Source organism: Spermophilus citellus, assembly GCF_964194105.1.
Source record: "Spermophilus citellus genome assembly, chromosome: 16".
NCBI classification, from domain to species: domain Eukaryota; kingdom Metazoa; phylum Chordata; class Mammalia; order Rodentia; family Sciuridae; genus Spermophilus; species Spermophilus citellus.
In genome coordinates, this window is record NC_138196.1 from 44,947,108 (window position 1) to 44,970,394 (window position 23,287).

A 23,287-nucleotide genomic window follows, 5' to 3' on the forward strand; every position below is an offset into this window, starting at 1 on the left:
GCTGGTCTGGCTCTGAAAACAGTCCCCTGAAAACCAGAACACTGAAGAGTTCTTTTGGATATCAAATATCTCACAGAATGTTACTTTCATGGTGACTGTGACAGAGCAAGATAAAATTGAGTACTCTCCACCATCTTGTCAGAGCATAGATAAAAACACCAACACTGACCAAACAACAAAAATGACCCATCATCCACCTTTCTTGGATAATGTAATGTGACTGCTCCCCTTTGATCAATTGTAGCTTTAGATCTACTTTGTTCTTTCCATTTTCTAGACAAGAATCAGTAATATACCCTACATAAAATCTTTCATTTCTGCCAGATTCGAATCAAACAAAATCACACTCCTTGAATCCTCTTGAAAGCATACAAAGAAAGTCTATATGAAGCCCCATCTAACATCCTCTTTTGGGACTTCTCACAGTTCCTGTAGGGTTGCCTTCCTTGCTGCAATGAACCAATAAATCCAAATCCAACTTGGTTTGATCCCAAGTGTGTTCCTATGGTCTTTTGCTTGAGGGTATTAACAGAAATGAAGGTATTTCAGCAAGGATGTGCTGTTGGAGCAAGACCCTAGACATAGTTTACAATGTGTGTATTGGAGGCCCCTGGAGAGCTTCTCATGTTCAGGTATTCCAGTTGACTCTGGCATATGTTCTCATGGGACTTTTCTGGCTTTAGGATCAGAATTTTATTGTTTCTCATTGAGATTGTTCTCTGGCCTTGAAGTTCAACTTCTATGGTCTACTGTCTAGTGTTTTGTCTACATAAGGAAACACCATAAGGAGAAAATGGATATAGACCTGCATTGTCTATTTTTGAGACAATGCCAGGGAAGGAGGAGTTAAGAAAATATCATTAGATTGGTGTTCTTCAGATAAAAGTTGCCAGGGTCACCATTTTAGAATCTTAAAAGGACTTTTCTCTTAGTTTTATGAGAAATGACTTATTTAATTTCATTTCTCCAGAGTCCAGGTTTTTTTTTATCATATCTCTGATCACTATAAATTAGCTTTTGCCCAAATTCCAGATACACATAATTACACCATTATCAACCTTATGGACCCCTTGAGTTCCCATGTGGTCCTCTTAATCTAAAATTGCACCTTTTAAACCAAACACTTGTTTCTTCTCTGTTTTCTGAATATAAGCAATACTTAGGCTCTGACTGGTAAAATTTCCCAGAGCAATTCAGAATTGTAGTGACAACTGGGGGAACTCTGACATCAGCAAAACATAAAGTATTTACAGAGTGTGCATAAAATATCCCTGTCTCATGGCATTTGATACTAAAGTAACGTGTTAGGCTAGAAACAAAATGAATATAAATGGTATGATGTCAAGCAGTGAAAGGCCAGTACTATAAAAAGTTTGGGTGTGTGTAAAGAGAAAGGTGTTTATTTTTTAGATACGGTCATTTGAGGGTCTATAGAGAGATATAATTTTAAGAGAGGTAGACCTTGGCCTGAATAAAGTGATGAAGTACACCAGATGAACATCTATCTAGGTGAAAAGGGTTACAACAAAGAGAAAAGCAGTGCAAAACATAGAATAGAGTGTGCATGACAATTTTTTTTAGGGAAAACAAAACAGCTGGTCTGGCTGGAATACTTTGAAAAAGCAGAAGAAAGAAGATGAATTTGGAAAGGTAGCTGGGAACAAGGTAATGTGAGATTCTGAGGGCATGGCAGATTTTGTTATTTCTAGTGTAGACAGAGAAGATACTTTGCACTGATTTATGTATTGAAGGAGTCACCCTGGTTGCTCTACTAACAATAGAAATCAGGAAGACAGCATTAAGGACTCTTGGATTATGCTGGTCGAGGATGTAGTTAAGATTGTAAGAAACGGAGGATCAACAAATAAAGCTGTCTGGTGTGGTTCTAAAGAATGCTAGAGTTACAAAATGGGAAAAGGAAGGTAAATTCCTAAGACATTGTAGAGGTAGGGTAAATTGGAAAGTGAATGTGGATGGCAGCAAGATTAGAGGGAATAAATAAAAGGAACGCAGATGTGAGGCTCTGAAAATCCACAATTGGGACAGTGGTACCAATAATTACACAAAGGGATTCAAAACAAGTTTGGGAAAAGGGGAGATAATGGATTTTATGTTCACTATATTTAGAAGTAGGGGTAGAATTGATAAAATCTTAAGTTCATTCAAATACCAAAAGTTGAGGCTAGTTTCACAGGTCTCAAGGAAAAAACAAGGGGCTATACTTTGGGAGTGTTTTAGCAAAATAGGCAGGAGGCAATAGCCAGGAGTTGTTTCTATACCAGAACTCTAATGTAAGCATATTCTGAGTTGCCTTGAAAACATTTCTTGTAACCAATTAGGGAAACAACTACTATAAACGAAACCTCAGCCAATCACAAGCACCCAACTAGATGACTGGATACAATCACCCACCCCCAAAACATATCTACCTAGGGGGAATGCCTAGCTGTGGATAATCAGGCAGTTTCCTCACTTTGCTATTATAATAAGCCTTGCAAGTTGTCTGCTAATATTGCTGGAGCTGAGCTCTCTGAACCTCTTCTGGTTTTGCGTGCTGCCAGATTTATGAATTGTTCTTTGTTCAAATAAACTGTTCAGTTTAACTTTTTCTTTTAACAGAGTGATAGCTAATACAAGCAAAATGTTCACATTATAATGGGAAATGAAAAGCCTGGGAAATAGGAAAGAGGGATTTATTTGTAAACGCCTTTTAAAAATGTGATGTAGCATAAACATGACTGTAGAGCTAGACTGCCAAAGTTCAAATTTCTGCATCAACCTTTTCTAGCTGTACTACATAACCTTGGATAAGATCATCTGGGCCTTAGTTTTTGCATTTGAAAATTATTATACTAGAACTTCCCTGATAAAAGTGTTGTGGTGCAAAAATTCTTCATCTGGAGGCCTTGAAATTTCATAACATCTGTAAACATTGTAATGGAAAAAATTATGATCCTATTTCTATTAACCATTCACAAAATTTGATTCCTTCCTTTACAAAAACCCAATATAGTGTTAGTATCTATGACTTTGTTTCCTATAGAAAGTATAGATATTTTCATATTGCAATACAGTGGTTGCGGACATCATGAAATATTGTGATCACTGTTACTTCAAAATTACCAAATTTATTGCAACTGGCTGTTAGATCGCATGTGATGACTGAACTTATCTATATCCTCATAACATTTAGTTGGCAAAATCTCCTGTAATTTTATGCCTCTTGGTCAAACACAATCATTTTGGGTTGCCTGAATGTTTATAGAGTCACACATCTATATTGCTGTCCAATATCCACAAAATACAAATATTTGTTCATCAATATGAGGAAGGAAGAGAATAGTTTTAATTTGATATTTCCATTGTGATGGATTCTTTGGAAATGTTATATATTTAATTTCATACATTTAAAATATTATTTTCAGATTAGGTCCATAGGGTTAATCCCATTATCAGACATGTTCATGGTACAAGAAATCTTGAGGTAGAAGGATAAAATGAGTACTCATGACAACACCTGGCCCTTATCAAAAGTTCAATAAAATGTCTGCTACTATTGTTCTTAAAATTTTAGAGAACAGAAATTGAGTTAAGTTCTATTCATTCTTGCATTCAAATCAGCTAGAACACTGCTGTGTCCATTGGCAGTCAATAAACACTGAATGAATGAAGCCAAGTCTATGTTGACTTCTCGGGATCTTCAGTTGGGGTTGAAAAACAGGTGTCAAGTTGTGGGGCCACTTCTTATGCATCCAGAAAACTCCAGAGTATGTTAGAGCGCTTGAGAGTTTAGACAGAGACACATATGTGTCCCTAAACTTATCCCAATAAGAATATGAATACCAGTAGCTTAGAGGGGCCAGATCCTTAATTCTTCAAAGCTCTCCATCACCCAAGAAGGCAACCAGGTAAAGTATTGGACTGAGAGGTCCCTTGCTTATTTCTGGGACCTAGTTTCAAAAGGACAGTTTCTGATTGAGCAAGATAGACAACAGCCTCTCTTCCCTATGTGGGGCTCAGGGTACAGTCGTGGTGAGAACTCCGCGCCGCGCGCACCGAGCCCCCTCTTCCTCGCCACGCCCACTTCCTGCCCCATCCAGCGCCTTTCCAGGTCTCTCTCCCGGTGAACCGGATGCGCTGTCAGTCTCCTCCTCCGTGTGTCCTCGGCCTCCACCCAGCTCCTTCCCTGAGCCGTTGCCACCCCGAGGCCCCAGCCAGGAGGCTCCTGGCGGCTGGCCTGGCAGGTGTGGGGCGCAGTAGGAGCTGGGCGCTCACGGTTACCGCGCGTGGAGGAGACACTGCCCTGCGGCGATGGGTGCCCGGGCCTCTCCTTCACGCCGGAGACAGGCGGGGCGGCGGCTGCGGTACCTGCCCACCGGGAGCTTTCCCTTTCTCCTCCTGCTGCTGCTTCTCTGCATCCAGCTCGGGGGAGGACAGAAGAAAAAAGAGGTAGAATGAATCCTGTTGGCTTTCTCGAGTGGGCCTGGGCGGGCTGGGGCGGGACACGTTGCCAGGAAGCCCCGCATCGTTGCTAGGCAGCAGGGCCGCGGGGCGTGGGCGGTGGCGGCCGCGTGGGTGGAGGCCTAGGGGCGGGTGCTTTGCGGTCCGCAACCTTTTAGCCCAGTACTGTCCCCTGAAGGGGAAAGGACGCGTCCGCTTGGCTGCCCTGGGCTGCTCCTGGGAATGTCACTTAGGACCACTGAGAGTCCCTCTGTGTGCAGGCCGAGCTTTGGGCGCTGGTGTCGCTGAAAGGGGTGTGGTGGATGAGAAAATACCCTTGAGAAGTATTTATAAAGCTCCAGGAACTATTTAACTCTTTATTTTTCTCCTTTTCTGGATTAAACAGAATATTGAGAGTGTTTTAAGTTTTTCTCTATTCTGAATTATACCTTCTAAAATTGTGTAATTGTGAAATAACCTCACATTATTTACGTTATGCACATTTTTGGGTGAAGTTCAGATCACCGGATTTTAATCTTAGTCTTTAATTTTGGCCAGAGTGAGATTTGAAACGACTGTGTTTAAAGTAATTGCAGAGTTATTTGTGAATTCGGTTATGCATCATTACTATGGATGATTGATCTAGAAGTTTCAGAAGAAAAATTCAGTGTTTCTAATTGTGGATCATTTTGGTTAATATACTGTTTATATAATCCAAGATGGTTTTTCTTTGGTGGAATTACACAACTACACATGTCTCATAATTTGAATCAAGGTATTGCCAGAAATTTCTTAATAGCTGGATAGAGAGTGAAAAAATAGATAACTTTCGAAGTAATCGTTTTGTCTTTTCTCATTAATCATTGCAGAAAAAACTGTGGTCAATATTAACTGTTTTTTTTTTTTCTTTTTTCCTTTTGGGTCCTGGGGATTAAACTCAGTGGCACTTAACCACTGAGCCACATCCTCAGCCCTATTTTGTATTTTATTTAGGGACAGAGGCTCACACTGAGTTGCTTAGGGCTGCTTTTGCTGAGGCTGGCTTTGAACTTGAGATCCTCCTGCTTCAGCCTCCTGAGCCACTGGAAATACAAGCGTGCACCACCATACCTGGCAATATTAATGACTGTTAGTTTTTTGTTTTTAATTTTAGCATGAAATTAGGCCATACAAAATTCCTTGTGGAGTTTTGACAACAACATTTAGAGAATCACTAGTTTTGTTACAGTTGTATTTAGAAATATAAATTGAAGATATATTTTTAATACTTGGTATTTATATGCTATATTTCGAGAGTTTTAGGTTTTATAGTTGTTGATGAGAAAAGTAGAAGATTGAGTAGTAGACTTTTTTTCTTTTTCTTTTTTTGTGAGTTACCAGAGCAGAGAGCAATAAAATATGATGAGGAATTCCATGGAAATTCTATGTTTTATCTCCTGGGAATGTCACTTAGGACTACTCTTTAAACTGCAGAGGGAAAAAATGCAAAAAGGGTACAGGTTCATGGCATCTTAGTGTCTCCATTTGTAATATTACTTGAATATGTAAAGATGATACCAGTGTAATTAACTAAATCTAAAAGTCAGTAGTATATTTCCATTAAGATATATTTTATAGAAGGTATTTTTAAAATGAAAAACTGGGGAGAACAATGCTGAAGATTGAAAATGAGCATCTTCCAAAATTATTCTTTTTCTCATAAAAAGGAGAAGCTAATACTGATATATGGTGGTGTTACAGTAACCATGTATTTTTCTTTATGGAAAAAAAGGCATATTAAAAACATTTGAAGTTTTGATACTTAGGTCTCTGAAGTATTATAGGCCAGTTCTGTATATGGTACTCTGTTAGCAAACTGTGATATCTTCCATTATTGGAATAAAAACATTATACATTGGAAATAATGAGAAATGATTGTTCATTAGTATGATGCTTTTTCAGGGGTATCTCTTTTTTTTTTCTGTGTGTGGTTTCTTTCTTTGCTGACATTAGAATCTGATGCCCAGAGTAAGATTTGCCATTGAACCAGAAAGTATAGCAGCTGAAATGTAGTTTACTGCAATGAATATGACTACCATTATATATCAGAATAGTTGACATGGCATGAAGAGCTTTTCTTTCTTGGGAATCCAGATTGAACTCTAAAATTGAGTCTGGAGTCAAGAATGTGTATTATTTGCTTTTAAGGAAGTAATAATTGTGGTGGTAATATTTACAACATGTTTTCTTGAGTCAGACAAATGATATAGTTATAACTCAGTCCTTGATTGTATGACACCAGGCAAACCATTTAATGTTGCTGAATTCTGGTTCCTTTTTTTTAAAAAATACAGATATAATACCTATATCTTGGGATCATTGTTGGGATTAAATAAGTTTATGTAGTAACTAGTGTGATGACTAGAACATAACTGATGATCAATAAGTGGTAAGTAGCTATTATGTGTTTCTTATTTAAATAAACATGCTAGTATGGTGAAATTCTAAAATGTAAGATTTTTAAAAAATTATTTTTAAGCTTTATGATGATAATAAATTATATGGCTTCTAAAATAGATTATCTATTACTTATGATGAAACACTGAAAATTCTAGACTTTTATGTTGAGAATTTTGCACATAGAGATTTTGCATCAGAATTAGTGGTACTCCATGCATTTGTGTATATGTATGTGCATGTACACGTATATGTATTATGTATATGTTTATATACACGTTTCTTCATGATGATATTTTTATTCCTTAAAAATAATTAGTTTTGTTATGTATTCTGTTTAAGAATATATGTAGGAATAGTTAAGTGGATAGACAAAGAAAAGTGAGGATTCTTAAGCCACATCTCTTAATTATATTAAATACAGTCATTAAAAAGTAATGTTTAATTCTCAAATTAAAATGATGTGATGTGAGTGTGGAAGACTTTGGCCTTTTAGTAGTTTTCATTTGTATATTAATGCATTTTGCTTTTCTTTTGATAGTTTTTCTATTTCATAGATTATTATATCAGTTAATCAGCTTCCTTTGGAATTGTTGTAATTTATAATGACCTCTTCTGATTATGTAAACAGAGCTCAAATTGTATAATGAATTACAGTAGAAGTATTGATTTGTTAGTCATCAAAAACAGCCGTTATAATAATTTATTATATTTGCAAGGAATGTAATTAGTTAATAGGCTAGGATATGTAGGTATAATGAATATGCAATATGAAAAATTGATTTACTCATAAATGCTTTCTGGGAGATTAGTAAAATATTTGCTTAAAATTGTTCAGCTGCCTTTGACATAATTCTGTATGCAATTAATGTTTTTAAACATGTTTTACACTGGATGAATGATATCTAATTTCTAGTGTCCCAACTGTGAAATAGAAATTTTACTTAGAAAATGATAACAAGGGAGAAGATGGAGGTAAGCAATAGAAGTTTCCTTTAAGCAAAGAACTTAAGTGGAAGAAGTATGCAAACAGTACAACTTTTAGAAATGCATAACAATTTTACATTGATCTGCATACATATAAAAGACAGATGATGCTGATGTCAGGCAGTTGTTTCATTTAGGTTAGATTATGTGTGTGATAATCTTTGAAGAATGATTGAAAATGACAGTCTTACTCAGAATAGCCAAATGTGCCTGTCCAAGAGCTCCAGTTTCTTGGATGATGGCAGAAGGTATGGTATTCCTGTATCACGGCATTCCATGAGGAATGTGTCACAGAATTCCATGACTTTTAGGTACATGAATATATTACAACACTAAAGTTGCCAGAGTATCAACATATGCATTGGTTCCTTGAGCTTTAATTGGTTCAGGGCAGTGTAAGAGGGCCAGGTGATCCTCAGGTATGTAGTAGTTGAATTACAGGAGAGCAACCTTGACTGTAGGGAACCCACATATTTTAAAATGCACACGCTTTTTAATTTTTTTCTTTTTTTGGTACCAGTGATTGAACCCAGGGGCGCTTTACCCCTGCATCACATCCCCACCCCTTTTTATTTTTTCTTTTGAGAGAAGGTCTTGCTAAGTTGCTTAGTGCCTTGCTAAATTGCAGAGGCTGGCTTTGAACTTGTGATCCTCTGAACTTGCCTCTGCCTCCTTAGCCACTAGGATTACAGATGTGCACTACCGAGCCCACTTTTTTTTTTTTTTTTAAATAGAGAACTCTGTCTTGACTAAGACAGTTATATATAATTTTGACATGATGGCTTTATGCTACACAACATCCTTAAAAAGATAATCCAAAACCAAGTTAAGTCTGTAGCTCCACTCACAAGTTGTGTAGAAACCCACGAATAATTATCTCTTTGAGAAATTTCATCAAAAGGGAACATTTTTAGGGTATTTTCTTAGAGGTAAATATACCACTGGCAAGTATGTAACAAAGCAGACAATATTAACACTTAACCTTTTGTTACATTTACTTTTTCATTCTTTCTCTTTTGCCCTAAATATTTAGTAATTTGAATGCCAGTGCAGTCTGTTATGCCCGTGACTGATGTTGGTTTCTTCACTGTATTAGACTATCGTGATTAGCTTATCTGCATAAGAATTCCTCTTGGAGCATCATGGTAATTCTACCAAAATAGAAAATTTATCTTTGGTTAAGTGTAGGAGTAATGTGTTCCCTGCTAGAAAATGGGTAGATGAAAAAAATGACTATTTGTTGCATAACAGTAGTGTGTGTGTGTGTGTGTGTGTGTGTGTGTGTGTGTGTGTAAGTGTGTAACAAATGGATAATACTTCTGCTGATCTCTATGTAGTTTTTATTTCTGTTGTTAGGACAAGATTTCTGCAGTTCCTCAAATTGAGCATATCTATTGAGCGTATCATCCTTTCCTCTCTCCATCTGGTCCGTCTGATTTCTCATTGCTATTAACAGTGTTGTTTTATGGTAAACAAACTTTTAATGTTGAAGAGCTTCATTTTTTTTAATCTAACCACCTGCCAGTATAATGCATCTTTGCAGTTTTTTTTAACATTTATTTAGTTGTAGATGGATACAATACCTTTATTTATTTATTTATCTATCTATCTATTTATTTATTTATTTAATGTGGTGCTGAGGCTTAAACTCAGTGCCTCACATGTGCTAGGTGAGCACTCTACCACTGAGCCACAACCTCAGCTCTCTTTGTAGTTCTTAAATTGTATTTTGCAGATAGTATGTAGAGTCTGTGATTACATGATTTCTTGTGGAATTATACATGGATTTAAGGAGAGAATTTTAAAAATTGGGTTCCTGTTATTATACATAAATATGTAAACATTCAAGTATTTAGGCTGAATATTAAAGCTTCAACATTGTTATCTAGAAGAATAGATAATACTTTTTTCATAGTAATTAGTTTCTCTCTGCCTATCTATATTTCTCTTTAACTCTGGAAAAAAAAAGATCATGAGCTAGCTTATTGAGTGTTTTGGAATCTGTAACTTAATAAACATTTTAGTACAGATAGCATCCTGAAGAAATTCATGAGCTGAAGACAGTTTTGAATAAAAGTAAGTCCTTATTGACATATTTATTAAAGTTTTTGTTGATCATCAAAAATACCTATTGAGTTTTATACTTGAAGATGTCAGAAATTTTCTTTTTCCTTCATGTTACCTTGAGAAATCAAGTAACTGTGATGGAAAGGGGCAGTTCAGTATGTTAAATAAATGTGGTATTGATTGTATTTAATGCAAATATTTTATAAGTATATCTTTTAGAGATGGTTTATTTAGATGTTAATATTATGTGACTTACGTTTTGGAAATATTTTGATATTTTTGGCTCTGCTTACAGACACAGAAAGCTATTGGCAAGTTAGTTCACATAAGTGGTAAAACTTATTTTTTGTAATTATTTATAAATTGTGTAATCTGTTTAAATTTTAAATAGAGTGTAATACCTTAGTATAAATTCCTGAATTTGGTAAATTGGGAGTTGAAAATAAGTCTTAAATTGTATCAGGAAAAGATAAAGAAAGTAGCAATACAGTAGACAGGATGCTAGGCCTTTCACTTAATTAGATTATTGAAATGCATTGCATGTTTGTGCCCTTCCAAAATTTATAATTTGAATTCCTAACCCTAATGTGATGGTATTAGAGGTATTGTGATGGTATTGGAGAGCCTTTGGGAAGTGATTAGATCCTGTGGGTAGAATTCTTATAAAAGGCACCTGATCGTTCTTGTTTTTCCGCTTTGTGAAGATATAGTGACAAGTCAGCATTCTGAAGAGGGCCCTTATCAGAACCTGACCATGCTGGCACCCTGATGTTGAACTTTCAGACTCTAGAAAGGTGGAAATAAATCTGTTTTTTAAGCTCCCCAGTCTAAGGTAATTTGTTGTAGCAGCCTAAATTGACTAAGACAGTTATATATAATTTTCACATGATGATCGTGGCAGATAGTCTTGTTTGCCTGACTTTTGGTTTGGTTTAGCTGGGACTATTGCAAGCTCCAAGTAGTAATTTTTATTAGTCAAAGATCATCATGATTTTTCCAGCATCTTTCAAATTGTTGTTTTAAAAGTGAGCAGATGATACAATTTTGGGCAAGTTTCTTTGTTCTTAAAGGATGCAAGAAGGTAAATTTTCTCTTTCTGTCTTTGAGTATGTGTATGACAGTGGGATGCTTGAGTTGCTGATCTCAACTTGTAATTATGATGGTACAAGCTTGAAGCAAAACCTGTGGAGGAAAATGATAAGAATGTGAGGTCTTGATTATGTAACTTAGCTAACCTTGTTATTGTTCTAACTCTGGACTCTTGTGTTCTGAAGTTAATAAGTGTTTTAGTCAGCTTTTCTCGCTGCTGTGACTGAAAGCACCCAACCAGAGGGGAGGAAAAGTTTATTAGAGGGCTCACAGTTTCAAGATCTTAGTCCATAGAAGGCTGGTTCTATTCCTTGGGGCTCTAGGTAAGGCAGAATATCAAGGTGGAAGAGTGGCTGAGAGAACCAGCTCACATGATGATCAGGAAGCACAGAGAGAGGTCTCCACTTGTCAGATACAACTGTATACCCCAAAGCCACACCCCCAATTCCCACCTCCTCCAGCCACCCGGACCACTTCAGTTACCACTCAGTTATCAGGGGATTAATTCACTGATTGGGTTAAGACTCTTACAACCCAATTATTTCTCCTCTAAACCTTCTTGCATTGTCTCACATGTGAGCTTTTTGGGGACACCACATTTAAACTATAACAATAACCTTCCTTATTGTTTAGGAAATTTCAAATTGGATTTATAGTTGTATCATAAAGCATTCTGCTAAAGAAGAAATTACTGAAGTTTTTTTTTTTTTTTTTTTTTGTATCAGTGATTAAGCCTAGGTGCTTTACCTCACCCTTTTTATTTTAAGACAGGGTCTCACTCAGCTGCTTAGGGCCTTGCTAAATTATTGAGGCTGGCTTTGAACTTGTGATCCTCAGCCTCCCAAGCTGCTGGGATTACAGGTGTGTACTACTGTACCCAGACAAATAGAGGGTTTTGACCCTGTTTTTACAATTTGTACACTTACCGTTTTACTCCAAAGTTCTCCTTCTACTCTATGTTTTAATAACTAGCTTCATAACCCTATTTATGAATTAGTAGAGGATTATTTAAATATTAGTAGATGATTATGCAAGTGTGCATAACCCTTTCTGATCCTTGAATCTCAGTTTCTGATCCTTGAATCTCATTTGTGCAGAAGTGAATTTTTCCATGTGTTTCTTCTATTGATAGAATTTTGTTTCATTGTATGTTTGAAATTCTATTTAAATATTGTATGAACCAAAAGCTTTTAATAAAAATACTGTAAGCTTAATATGTGTCTTAAAAGCTGCCAGCCCAAGAAAAGAGTGGAAGAGTAATATATGCCTCAGATATATTTTCTGTATATGATTCATTTTACATGTGAATGCTTTTAAAAATATTTTGTGTGTATAATAGATGAGCAGGTGGTTTCATTTTAAAGGCACACTAAATAAAATACAGGGAAATACCTTTATTTTGAAAAAAGAAATCATATTTTAGTAACATTCTTTTGATTAACATTTGAGTTAATATTAGGCAAAACTAAAACGGATTTCTTAAGAAGGTATGCTGATTGGGCCATGTTTTTTTAAGAGCTGGAGTTTTCAAGGGGAATAAAGGGACTTTTCATCCTGATGAAGCAGGAGTGATTGTGCTCTGTCTTGCCATTGTTTCCAATACATTTTTTTTTTTTTTGGAGTCTTTATGGGAAGGAAGGGTGGCTGAATCAACGTTTAGCACTGTCATAATGGCATTCTAATTCAACTTTGCTTCCAACTGACAGCCACAGGAGTTGCATGCTTTCATCCTGGAGCACAGTGCACATCAAAATAGTAACTATAGAATTTTTTTAATACTACATTATACAATGTAGTGAATGGGAAATGTCAGATTTTGGGCTAAATAAGGAAGCTGGGACTAGAAATAAGGTTTGCTGACACCAGAGTTTTTGTTTCTATATTTCTATGATCTGTTTTAAGAGAATTTATGCTGTCATGGTATTTCCTCCTTTAACATTTTCATATTATTTTATAACTGTCATTATTCCTTCTTTTATCTTTACATAGTTTATCATTTATGGAATTCCTGTTCTAGGGAACTTGTTTAAATGTTTTTTTTAATTCCAATTTAATTTGTTTCAAATGGATCTGTATATGAGTTGGATATCACATAGGATGCCTTGTGATGATTCAAAATATGTATACATTGTGTAATGTTTGAATCAGATTAGATATTTCCCTGAACATTTTTTATTTATAGTAAAAGCATTCAACATTCTTCTAGCTTTTTAAAATACACAATACATTGTTGTCATCTACAGTCACCTTACTGTGCAGTAGCACACCAGTACTCCTAGCTAATGTAACTTAGTGTACCCATTGATCAACCATTCCCCATGCTCCCTTCTGCCTCCTTTCCCCAGCCGCTAGCCACCAGAATCAATGTTTTAAAATTATATTCTGCATATGAATGAGATCATGTAGTACTTATCTTTCTGTGTCTGACTTAATAGTTCCATCCTCATTGTCAAAAATGACAGGATTTCATTCTTTTTTTTATGGCTGGATAGTATTGCATTGTGTATATGTACTTCATTTTCAGTATTCATTTAGCAGTTGATAAACACTTGTGTTGTTTCCATTTCTTATCTACTGTGAATACCCGTGCAATAAACAAGAGAGTACAGAAGTCTCTTTGACATATTGATTGAACTTCCTTTGTGTATATAAACCCAGTAGTAGGATTGATGGATCACATGGTTTTTGAGGAACATCTCTTCAGTTTTCCATAATGGCTATATTAATTTATATTCCCACAAATGTATACAAGATTTCCCTTTTTGCCACATACTCATCATCACTTGTTATCTTTTTGAGAATGATCATTCTTATTAGGATGAGGTGATATTTCGTTGTGTTTTTTAAAAAATTTTTTTTTAATGATTAGTGACACTGAGCAACTTTTCATATACTTGTTGCCAGGTTGTATGTGTCCTGAGAGATGGCTATGTAGTTCTGTTGCTCATTTTTAAATTGGGTTACTTTTATACTGTTGAAATTTGGAGTGCTTTATATATTCTGAATATTAACCCCTTGTGAAATGTATAGTTTGCAACTATTTTCTCTCATTCTCTAGGTTGTCTCTTTGTTCTGGTGGTTATTTCCTTTGCTTTTTAAATGCATTTTAGTTTTGTGTTATCTCATTTGTCTCTTTATGGTTTTGTCTCCTGTACTTTTGGGATCTTACTGAAAACATCCTTGCCCATTCCAGTGTTTGAAAGTGTTTTCTTCTAACAGTTTCAGGTCTTACATTTAACTCTATCCATTTTTGAATTGATTTTTGTACCGTGTTAGAGATAGGTTTCTAGTTTCATTCTTGTACATTTTATTTTGAACCCACAGAGTGACTAAAGATGTGGCAGACAAGTCTTTTAAAACTGCTGAAACTTAACCACTGTAAGAGTATAATTTATAAAATTAGACCATTTGTTTCTTTGTGAAGTTATTTAAATAAATGAAGTTAGACTCAGGTAACCTTAGATCACACCTAACATCTAAAGGATTTAATCTATACGGTTAATAATGTATGAGGGGTAAGGTTCTGTTCTGACTTTCTTGCCCAAACTGTTATAATTCTATCACAGATAAAACACTCTCACACATCTATTTGCCAAATGCAGATATCTGGACACATTTCTCTGAACCTCAAACTTTTTTTAAATCGCCTCTGTCCCACCTCAGCCAAAGATATCTGCTGGGACTTCTCAGGAGAATTCAATCTTTGAGGAGTGCAGTTTAAATACCAGTGGCCTTGTAGGATACAATCTAAGATTCTTTGCATGTTCCTTAGTGCTTTTTCCTGAATGAGCATTGGTCTACCTTTCTGTTCTGTACCTCACCACTCTTAAATGCTTCCTACCAGTATTAATTTAGGTGAGTGACCCTTCTTCTCCGTTTTGGATGAAGTGCTTTTTGATGCTTGCCTAGGTGAATCTCTGTTTTGTTATAACCTCATGTGCAGTGTTGTCTGTTGTCATTCTATTTATTAGATATACCCTTTGAGGAGAAATTGTTTTTCCCCCATAGCATATTCAATCATAATGCCTTATGTTTGGTAAATGATTAGTAAAGTTGTTTTGGTCAAATTATTTTATCTAAGCCTCAATTTCCTTATCTGTGAAGTGGAGATAGTCTGATGGATCCTACTATAGAGTTGTGAGTCATAAATGAGATGATAGTGTAAGTAGTAAAATCTGGTGCATAGTGAGTGCTTAATGCATGTTAGCTTTGGTGCTGAGATTGGTGAATGAATTCTGGGTGTGTAGTATGGATTTTTGTCATACTGTTGATTTAATCATTGTGTTTTTTGTTTTCATTTTTGTTTTTATGGGTACCAGCGATTGAACTGAGGGGGCACTTGGCCACTGAGCCACATCCCCATCCCTACTTTGTATTTTATTTACTCACAGGGTCTCACTGAGTTTCTTAGGGCCTTGCTTTTGCTGAGGCAGGCTTTGAATTTACAATCCTCCTGTCTCAGCCTACTGAGCCACTGGGATTATAGGTGTGTGCAATGGCACCCAACCTAATTATTGTTTACTTGGGCATCCAGGTCAGACCTGTGATACTTTATATAACTTGCTTTGGTGTTTCTCCCTTTCTCTGTTAGGTTCGTTCGTTCGTTCTTTCCTTTCTTTTCTTTTTTTTCTTTCTTTTTCTTTCTTTTCTTTCTTTCCTTTCTTTCCTTTCTTTCCTTTCTTTCCTTCCTTCCTTCCTTTCCTTCCTTTCCTTCCTTTCCTTCCTTTCCTTCCTTTCCTTTCCTTCCTTTCCTTTCCTTCCTTTCCTTTCCTTCCTTTCCTTTCCTTCCCTTCCCTTCCTTCCCTTCCCTTCCTTCCCTTCCCTTCCTTCCCTTCCCTTCCTTCCCTTCCCTTCCCTTCCCTTCCCTTCCCTTCCCTTCCCTTCCCTCCCCTTCCCTTCCCTCCCCTTCCCTTCCCTCCCCTTCCCTTCCTCCCCTTCCCTTCCTCCCCTTCCCTTCCTCCCTTCCCTTCCTTCCTCCCTTCCCTTCCTTCCTCCCTTCCCTTCCTTCCTCCCTTCCCTTCCTTCCTCCCTTCCCTTCCTTCCTCCCTTCCCTTCCTTCCTCCCTTCCCTTCCTTCCCCCCTTCCCTTCCTTCCCCCCTTCCCTTCCTTCCCCCCTTCCCTTCCTTCCCCCCTTCCCTTCCTTCCTTCCTTCCCCCCTTCCCTCCCTCCCTCCCTCCCTCCCTCCCTCCCTCCCTCCCTTCCTTCCTTCCTTCCTTCCTTCCTTCCTTCCTTCCTTCCTTCCTTCCTTTTTCTTGGCACTGGGGATTGAACCCAGGGTGCTTAACCACTGAGTCACATTCCTAGCCCCCCTCCCTGCTTTAATTTTGAGAGAGGATCTCATTAAATTGCTTAGGGCCTTGCTAAATTGCTGAGACTGGCCTTAAACTTGTGATACTCCTACTTTAACCTCCCAGGTCTCTGAGATTACAGGTTTGCCCCCACCATGCTGGCTTTGTTTGGCATTGTTATGGATGGAATTAAAGTGAGAAAAGCAGATAATGTGAAGTCTAGCCCTATTGCTTATCTTTGCAAATTATTAGTTTAGATTATAGTTTCTTTTTTTAGAAAAGAAAAAGAAAACCTGGTTGTTTTGAAGATGATCATGATGGAGATTGTGCATCTTTAATTATTTTAATTACTGATGTTTGGAGCTGTTAGTGCATGCATTATAACCTAAACTATTTTGATTGTTTCTTAGATTCTTGACATCCTTCACTTTTTAATACAGTTTTAAAATATTATTGTGAGACAATGTAATTTGACTCATAAAATAATGAAGTATTATTAAGTTATTGGAGGGACTACTCAAATTTGGAGTTCTAGAGAAGAGATTTGAAATATACACATTAGTTGTGATTTTGACAATTTTCAGTAGGATTTTTCCCTTGGTTAGGTGACTGTAAGTATTTCTTAAAAGAGAAATTGTTGGTCTGGGGTTGTGGCTCAGTGGTAGAGTGCTTGCCTAGCATGTGTGAGGTATTGGGTTCAATTCTCAGCACCATAAATGAATAAATAAATAAATATCCATCAACAGCTAATAAAAATATTTTTAAAAAGAAATGTTGTTAGGCAATATTAACAGTAACCTCCATTCTTTTGTATCTTCCAAGGTCTCAAACCAGTTTCCTAATGATAGAACAGTTTCATGAATCAGATAGACCTTTTAATATTTGTATTATTTCCTAGCTGTATGAAATATTACTTCTGTTTAAATGATCTTGTAGAAATAGACAACATTTGATCATTTACTCTAAGCAAGTGTTTGTATAGAAGTATTAGTTTTAGCTAAATTTGTTATAGATTGACCCTTTTAGTTGTGGGCCCTTTTATGAGATGTATGACAATATGAATTCATAATAGTTTATAGTTTCATGATAAAAATATACCAGTAATGTATGATTTTTGAATGTAGGTTATCAAAACTATTAACAAGTAGAGAATATAATTCATTTTAAGTAAACTTTCAGGCCTTAGATAAAAAGTGGAAATACAGCAACATTGATACCAATTATACAGGAGTCTGGCTTCATGGATTTTTGAGATTAAAAACTTCTCAGTATTGTTTTATAAATGGGATATCACTGTACAAATACTGCATGAGGGTAAGTACAGCAGTGATTTACTGACTACTATTATCTCATGGTTTTCTTCTGAGATGTTATCATTTGTGGATTGTACATAAAATGCCCTGTTCTAAAATAATCTTATCTCTTAGAAGATGTGGTATAACTAAATAAAACAGCTTTGCAGTATTTCTTTCTATGACTCTCATATTCCCCTCTTAAGCTGAATAATCTATGAACATTAAGAAATAGGACATGAGTACATGGGTGGTTTGTGAGTATGTTAATTTAAAACAAACATATAATAAATTGCAACAAATGGCTTAAAGTTACACCCAGGTCTTGTCTTATAGTTTCTCTATAAGTCTGGGTATAGCATAGTTAAGTTCTCTGTTCAGGGTGTTAGGAGGCTGAAATTCAGTGTTGTTTGGTTCTAATTCTATTCTAGATCTCCAGGTCTTTTTTTTTTTTTTTTCTCATTCAAGTTATTGACAGAAGTCGGTTCCTTATTTGTTGGACTAAGTTTCATGTTTTCTTGCTGTCTGTGCTCTCTGTTCTTTGCAGCCAGCCTCAGATTTTCTCTCTCTTTATATGCAATTCACAATATGGCTTTTCACTTTTTTTCTGGGCCATTAGGATGACTCTTCTGATACTACCTTTTAGGATGCTCATCTGATTAGGTCAGGCCCACCCAGGACAATCTCCCTTTTAAATAACTGATCATTGACTGAACTTTGTATCTGGAAATATTTACTGTAAAGATCAACAAAATTTCAGAAATGATATTCCATTGCATCTCAGATTTTGTCTGTATTCTAGGGGAGAAAATTATGTAAGAATATGGGTCATTAGGGATTATTTTAGAACTCTTTCTACCAAAAGTGAACAAATTAGCTCTTTTAAATATTTATGTACTTTTAAATGGTGGCATAAATATGGGTATTAGTGTATAGCATGGGAGTATTTAATATGAGACATTTATTAATGACTGTAAAATAAACATATTAAAAAATATGTGCATCAATCAGGGTTCAGTCAAAGACACACAAGGCCACAAAGAGTTGAATATATGTATCTATCTATCTGGATTTGTTCCAATGTCTTTACCTTTCACAAAAGTGGGAACTGGTTCAGGAGTCTCTTCAAGGCTCTTGTGTGCATGTTGGTGCTGGAGCTTGTGGTCCTTGACCAGGTAACTGGGAAGGGCACATAACTGTAAGGTGGGGAAGAATAACAAGCTGGAACCTATGAGGATGGACCAAATTATCCTTAGAATTATTTCAAAGCTCAGAGTACTGAGAAAATAGTTTTTCACAAAAATAGTTGTAAATGATAGTTATTAATTTAAACAGCTCATTTATCTTGCCGTCTCAGCATACCCATTAAACTAATCCAAAAGTTTGAAAGAATGATAGACATTTTTTCCCCCGTAGGAGAGTGAAAAATTAAAACTCACAATTAAGATGAACACTGTTTCAGTGTGTAAAGCAATTATTTGGTGGAATATGATTTTAAAGTGTATTTTCTTACATTAAAAACTTTATCCTCATTATAGGATAAACAGTTATATTTCTAGGAGATATTTATTTGAAGCTTTACAAGTAGAAATAAGTGTATTTATTTTGAATATCAGGTGTAGTTTTTTTATTTCTATGACATTTTATATATCTATGTAAGCCTAATAAAATAAATGCTGTTTTCAAATTGAGCTTATTAATAATATTATAGACAATATTAGATACCTAAGATGGACTACTCATTGCTTTTGAGTTAACAATCAGCTAAAATAAAAAATAAATGATCTCATATCTTATTTGACGTATTTGTATACATGTCTTACCTTCACTGAGCTGCCAACACACTGATATTATTAAAAAAATTATGGTATTTTTTCTCATTACTAAGCCTGAATAGTATAGAATTGAAAGCTAATACTTGGATAGAATTAACAGTTTATATGTATGCTCTACCGTTTTGAAAGTTACATATATCTTTTTAATAATCAGGTTTCTTTGTGCATATCAGTGACTATTTGTAATATTTGTTAGCAGCTTTGAGAGAACTACTTCTCATGTTGTTTTCCTGCTGTGCTTTCATACTTTAACCAGATTGAATTATATATTTTTTTTCTAAAGTGTTTTGCTGGTTTACCAGAGATATGTAACATTATCAGTTTTCTCTTCTTTAAGTGTAAGCTGGATGGCATTTCCTCATGTCCCATGTTTAAATAGGGTCACCTGACAAAGATCTGTGTCATCTCTAATGTGACCTGTGGAGATTCCTGGGTGCTTGGACTGGATTGTCCATTATCACCCTGTTTTAAAGCTCCTCCATTTGGAGTTACAAGTGTCTCTTTGAGGTTCTGAGATAGTGTGCCACTGAGACATAGAAGATATAAGGCAAGGAGAGAGGCTCTTGTTCTTCACAAATAATTGAGACAGACTCATGGCCAGATATAAGTTTTTTCCCCCAGTATTGTTCAGGAAGGCCAGGATGACCATTGTATTAGTTTCCTATTGTTGCTGTAACAAATGAAAAATTTTGTGACTTAAAACCACAAGATTAATTATATTAGTGGTCTGAAAGTACAGTGTTGTCTCACTGGGCTAGCATCTAGGTGTCTGTAGGGCTAGCTGCCTCAGGAAGCACTTAAGGGAAAAATCTGTTTTCTTACTAAGAGAGATGGTTTACTGAAAATTAAATATTAAAACAATCGGATCTTTTTCTGTATTTTAAAACATTTAATTTAGAGTAGTACATTTTCCTTACATTTGCATTTGTGAATGTATTGTATAAGGAAATTGTGTCCATCATGTATTAAAGAATTATTCTCTCAGCCTTCAGTCTAATGTAGAGATGTGCATTTGTAGCATCTTTTCTGGACTGTGGTATTAGAACATGGTATTGCTTGAACTGTGGAATCAGAATATGGTATTGTTTACATATTTAGAGTAATGGCCTCATACAATATACTTTTTGCAATGTTCAGACTACAGCAAGAAATTCAGTACCTATTCTTTAATAGTATTCTACTCTTTCTGAGGTCCAGCAGTTTTATTGTCAGTATATTTTCCCCAAAACATTTAAAATGTTTCTGGAGTTCAGAAGTAAATTTCAATGACTAGTGTTTGGGGTAACACAGCTTTTAGCATCATCTTATTTATTCCTCATGGCTTTTTTTTTTCTTTTTTGGAATAGGTGGTATTGTTACTATTTTAAGATGAGGGAGCCTAACTCAGTTCAAAGATTTTTATCCCAAGGTAACATAGTTGATAAGGGAAAGAGCAGGGTCTCAAACAGATGTAAGTTGTTGATCATCTACCTCTAAAGTCACTACTTTTTTCTTGATATATGTACTTCAGAGTGGGCTTGTATACCTTGCTTCACAGAAGATGTGTACTCTTAGCATGAATCATATTTTAACCTTTTAATTGATGTTGTATATGTTGAATATATTCTTGGCTAAGAAAATGTTGCAGCAAACTGGGAATCTGCAACAAAGGTTTTAGTCAGATAGTCTTTAAATTATCAGCTTTGGATCTTCATTAAGCCACCATATTTTTCTGGGTCTCAGTAAAACTAGAGATGAACCACATGTCTTTGATTTCCCATATGTTACCATTTCTTTTAATGAAAGAACTGAAATATACTTCAGGGAAGTAGAGAAAGTTTTATTTTAAATACTTTAAAATTTATTTTATTTTCAAGGGAGCACTGAAATTGATATTATTTTTCAGTTAAATACGTATGTCTCCTAGCAGTGTTTCTTTACTTAGCTACCAAGTATTAATCATTCTCTCAGTGCTCTCATAGTACTCTGAGTCATGGTCTTTGTCAAATGTTATTAGTTTAAGGTTCTTTATGTTGTTTATCTTCTAATCTTCTAAATAACCTGGCCCATTATCATGCTCAGAGTTTGTTCCTTGCTTAAGTATTTGTTTAGTATTTAAAGCACTAGCAATTATTTCTCCAAACAAGATTCACCTTTAATTAAATAGTACTTGGGAGGAGTCCAGTTTATGAAATAAACTTTAAGTGATGTGTAATATTTCAAAATAGTGAAAAAGGATTTGGAGTTCTTTCTTTAAAATTAAACCAAACTTATGAAAAAAAATTAAATGTGATAGATTCTGGTGTGATTTTTGTTAATAAATTATATGATAATTTAAATTATCATAAATTATATGATAGTATAGGACATTTTCAGTTAATGTTTAACTTTTTTTAGCATGATTCTAGAGGTCCTTTCTGTGGAAATATTTTTGGTTTTAGTAATTTTCTCAGGTGCTGCTTTGAATTCTTTGACATTCATGTCATTCTTTATTGAAGTATGTAATATGGTTATTTTTGTTGACTTTCTTTTTTCACGTTATAATTTTTTTTTCTTTTTTGAACCTGGGGGGTTTGAACCCAGCCCTTTCTGCATGTGAGACAGGTGCTTTACCTGGGAGCTACATCTCAGCTCACACCTTATAATTTTGACAGGTCTTGTCTTTACTTTGCATATAATTTGAGCAATTCTCTTGTATCAGTATGTAAAAATCAACTTGATGAAATTCTTTGCATTTATAATGTTGTAGTCAAGTATGGGAGTGACCAAAATAGTAGTATGGTATGACGAACTGGGATAGAAGCTGCAGGGGAAATTTGGATGAATGTCTGTGATTGGTCCATTTGAACTAATAATACAATTATCTTTTTATTGTCTATATAGCTTTGTGTGTGTATGTGTGTGTGAATGTATTGAATTAACTGTGGCATATGCAAGACTAAAAACCACTGTATGTTGAGATGAACGATTTATTTATGTTGCTGGTAATGAAGGACACGTTAATGTTTGATATCTATGTTTTTATCCTCTGTAGACCTCCCTTTTCCTTCTTTTTTTTCATCATAAGAAGCTGCTCCTTTATGGCCACATATTATTAGGCCAGGCTCAGATCTTTGTCAACTCTCTTGTGTCTTGCACAGGATTGGCATAAGATTGGGCTAGTGGCTAGAGCACTCCCTGGAGCTTTTCTAAATGGAATTGGCAGGAAGATTGCCTTGCTGGTTGGTTTATGAAGTTGGAAGAATGTGCTTTTTTAGATTATCACTTTTGGCACAGAAAACACTCATGTTTAGTAGTTAAGCTGAAACAAAGAGGGGATATTTATTCAATAAATATTTAAGTACTAACTGTGCCAGTTTCTATGCCACTAATATAGAAATAAAGCATACAAAAAATTTGTTGCCGTCACTGAGCTTTTATAACTAGAGGGAGTATTGACACCATCAAATTCTTGGGTTTAGTCCTTCCTAAAACCAGATTTTTCTCTATTTTTTTGTCATATGATGTTATCAAGTCTTTTTTTCTAAACTGAATTAAATTAGGCTTACGTCATTGTTAATTCCAGGATTTTTGAAAAATATAAAAGAATACTTTATTTTTTTCCTATTTGTATTAAGAATGTAACCTAGAATTTATGTGAATTCTGACTGATGAATTTGGGTAAAATCCTAATATTTTCACATTTCTTTCAGTTTTTGGTATGTGGATATTATCCTATTTTTTTTCTCTCATTTTCATTTCAAGCTTTACCACATTGTTTTCTTTTTTAGTCATTCAGGAAAATATATTTGTTTAGTAAGCTTTTAAGTGAATGTACATTATCTAATACTTTTTTATTGATTGGTAAAATATAGCAATCTTAATTGAAAATTTA

The 23,287-nt window shown here is 35.3% G+C and overlaps 1 protein-coding gene across 3 annotated transcripts in view; it reads left to right on the plus strand.

The window, feature by feature from the left end:
• The first annotated feature begins 4,136 nt into the window (after positions 1–4,136).
• TUSC3 (tumor suppressor candidate 3) overlaps positions 4,137–23,287 on the plus strand; it is a 217,148-nt gene continuing 197,997 nt past the window's right edge. For 2 of the 3 annotated variants that reach the window (XM_081269285.1, XM_081269286.1), the window contains exon 1: positions 4,137–4,449. In XM_081269285.1, coding sequence (XP_081125411.1) covers positions 4,312–4,449 — 138 coding nt within the window. In that variant the 5' untranslated portion in view covers positions 4,137–4,311. The remainder of the gene's footprint in view (positions 4,450–23,287) is intronic. The other variant, XM_081269284.1, reaches the window with a different exon arrangement.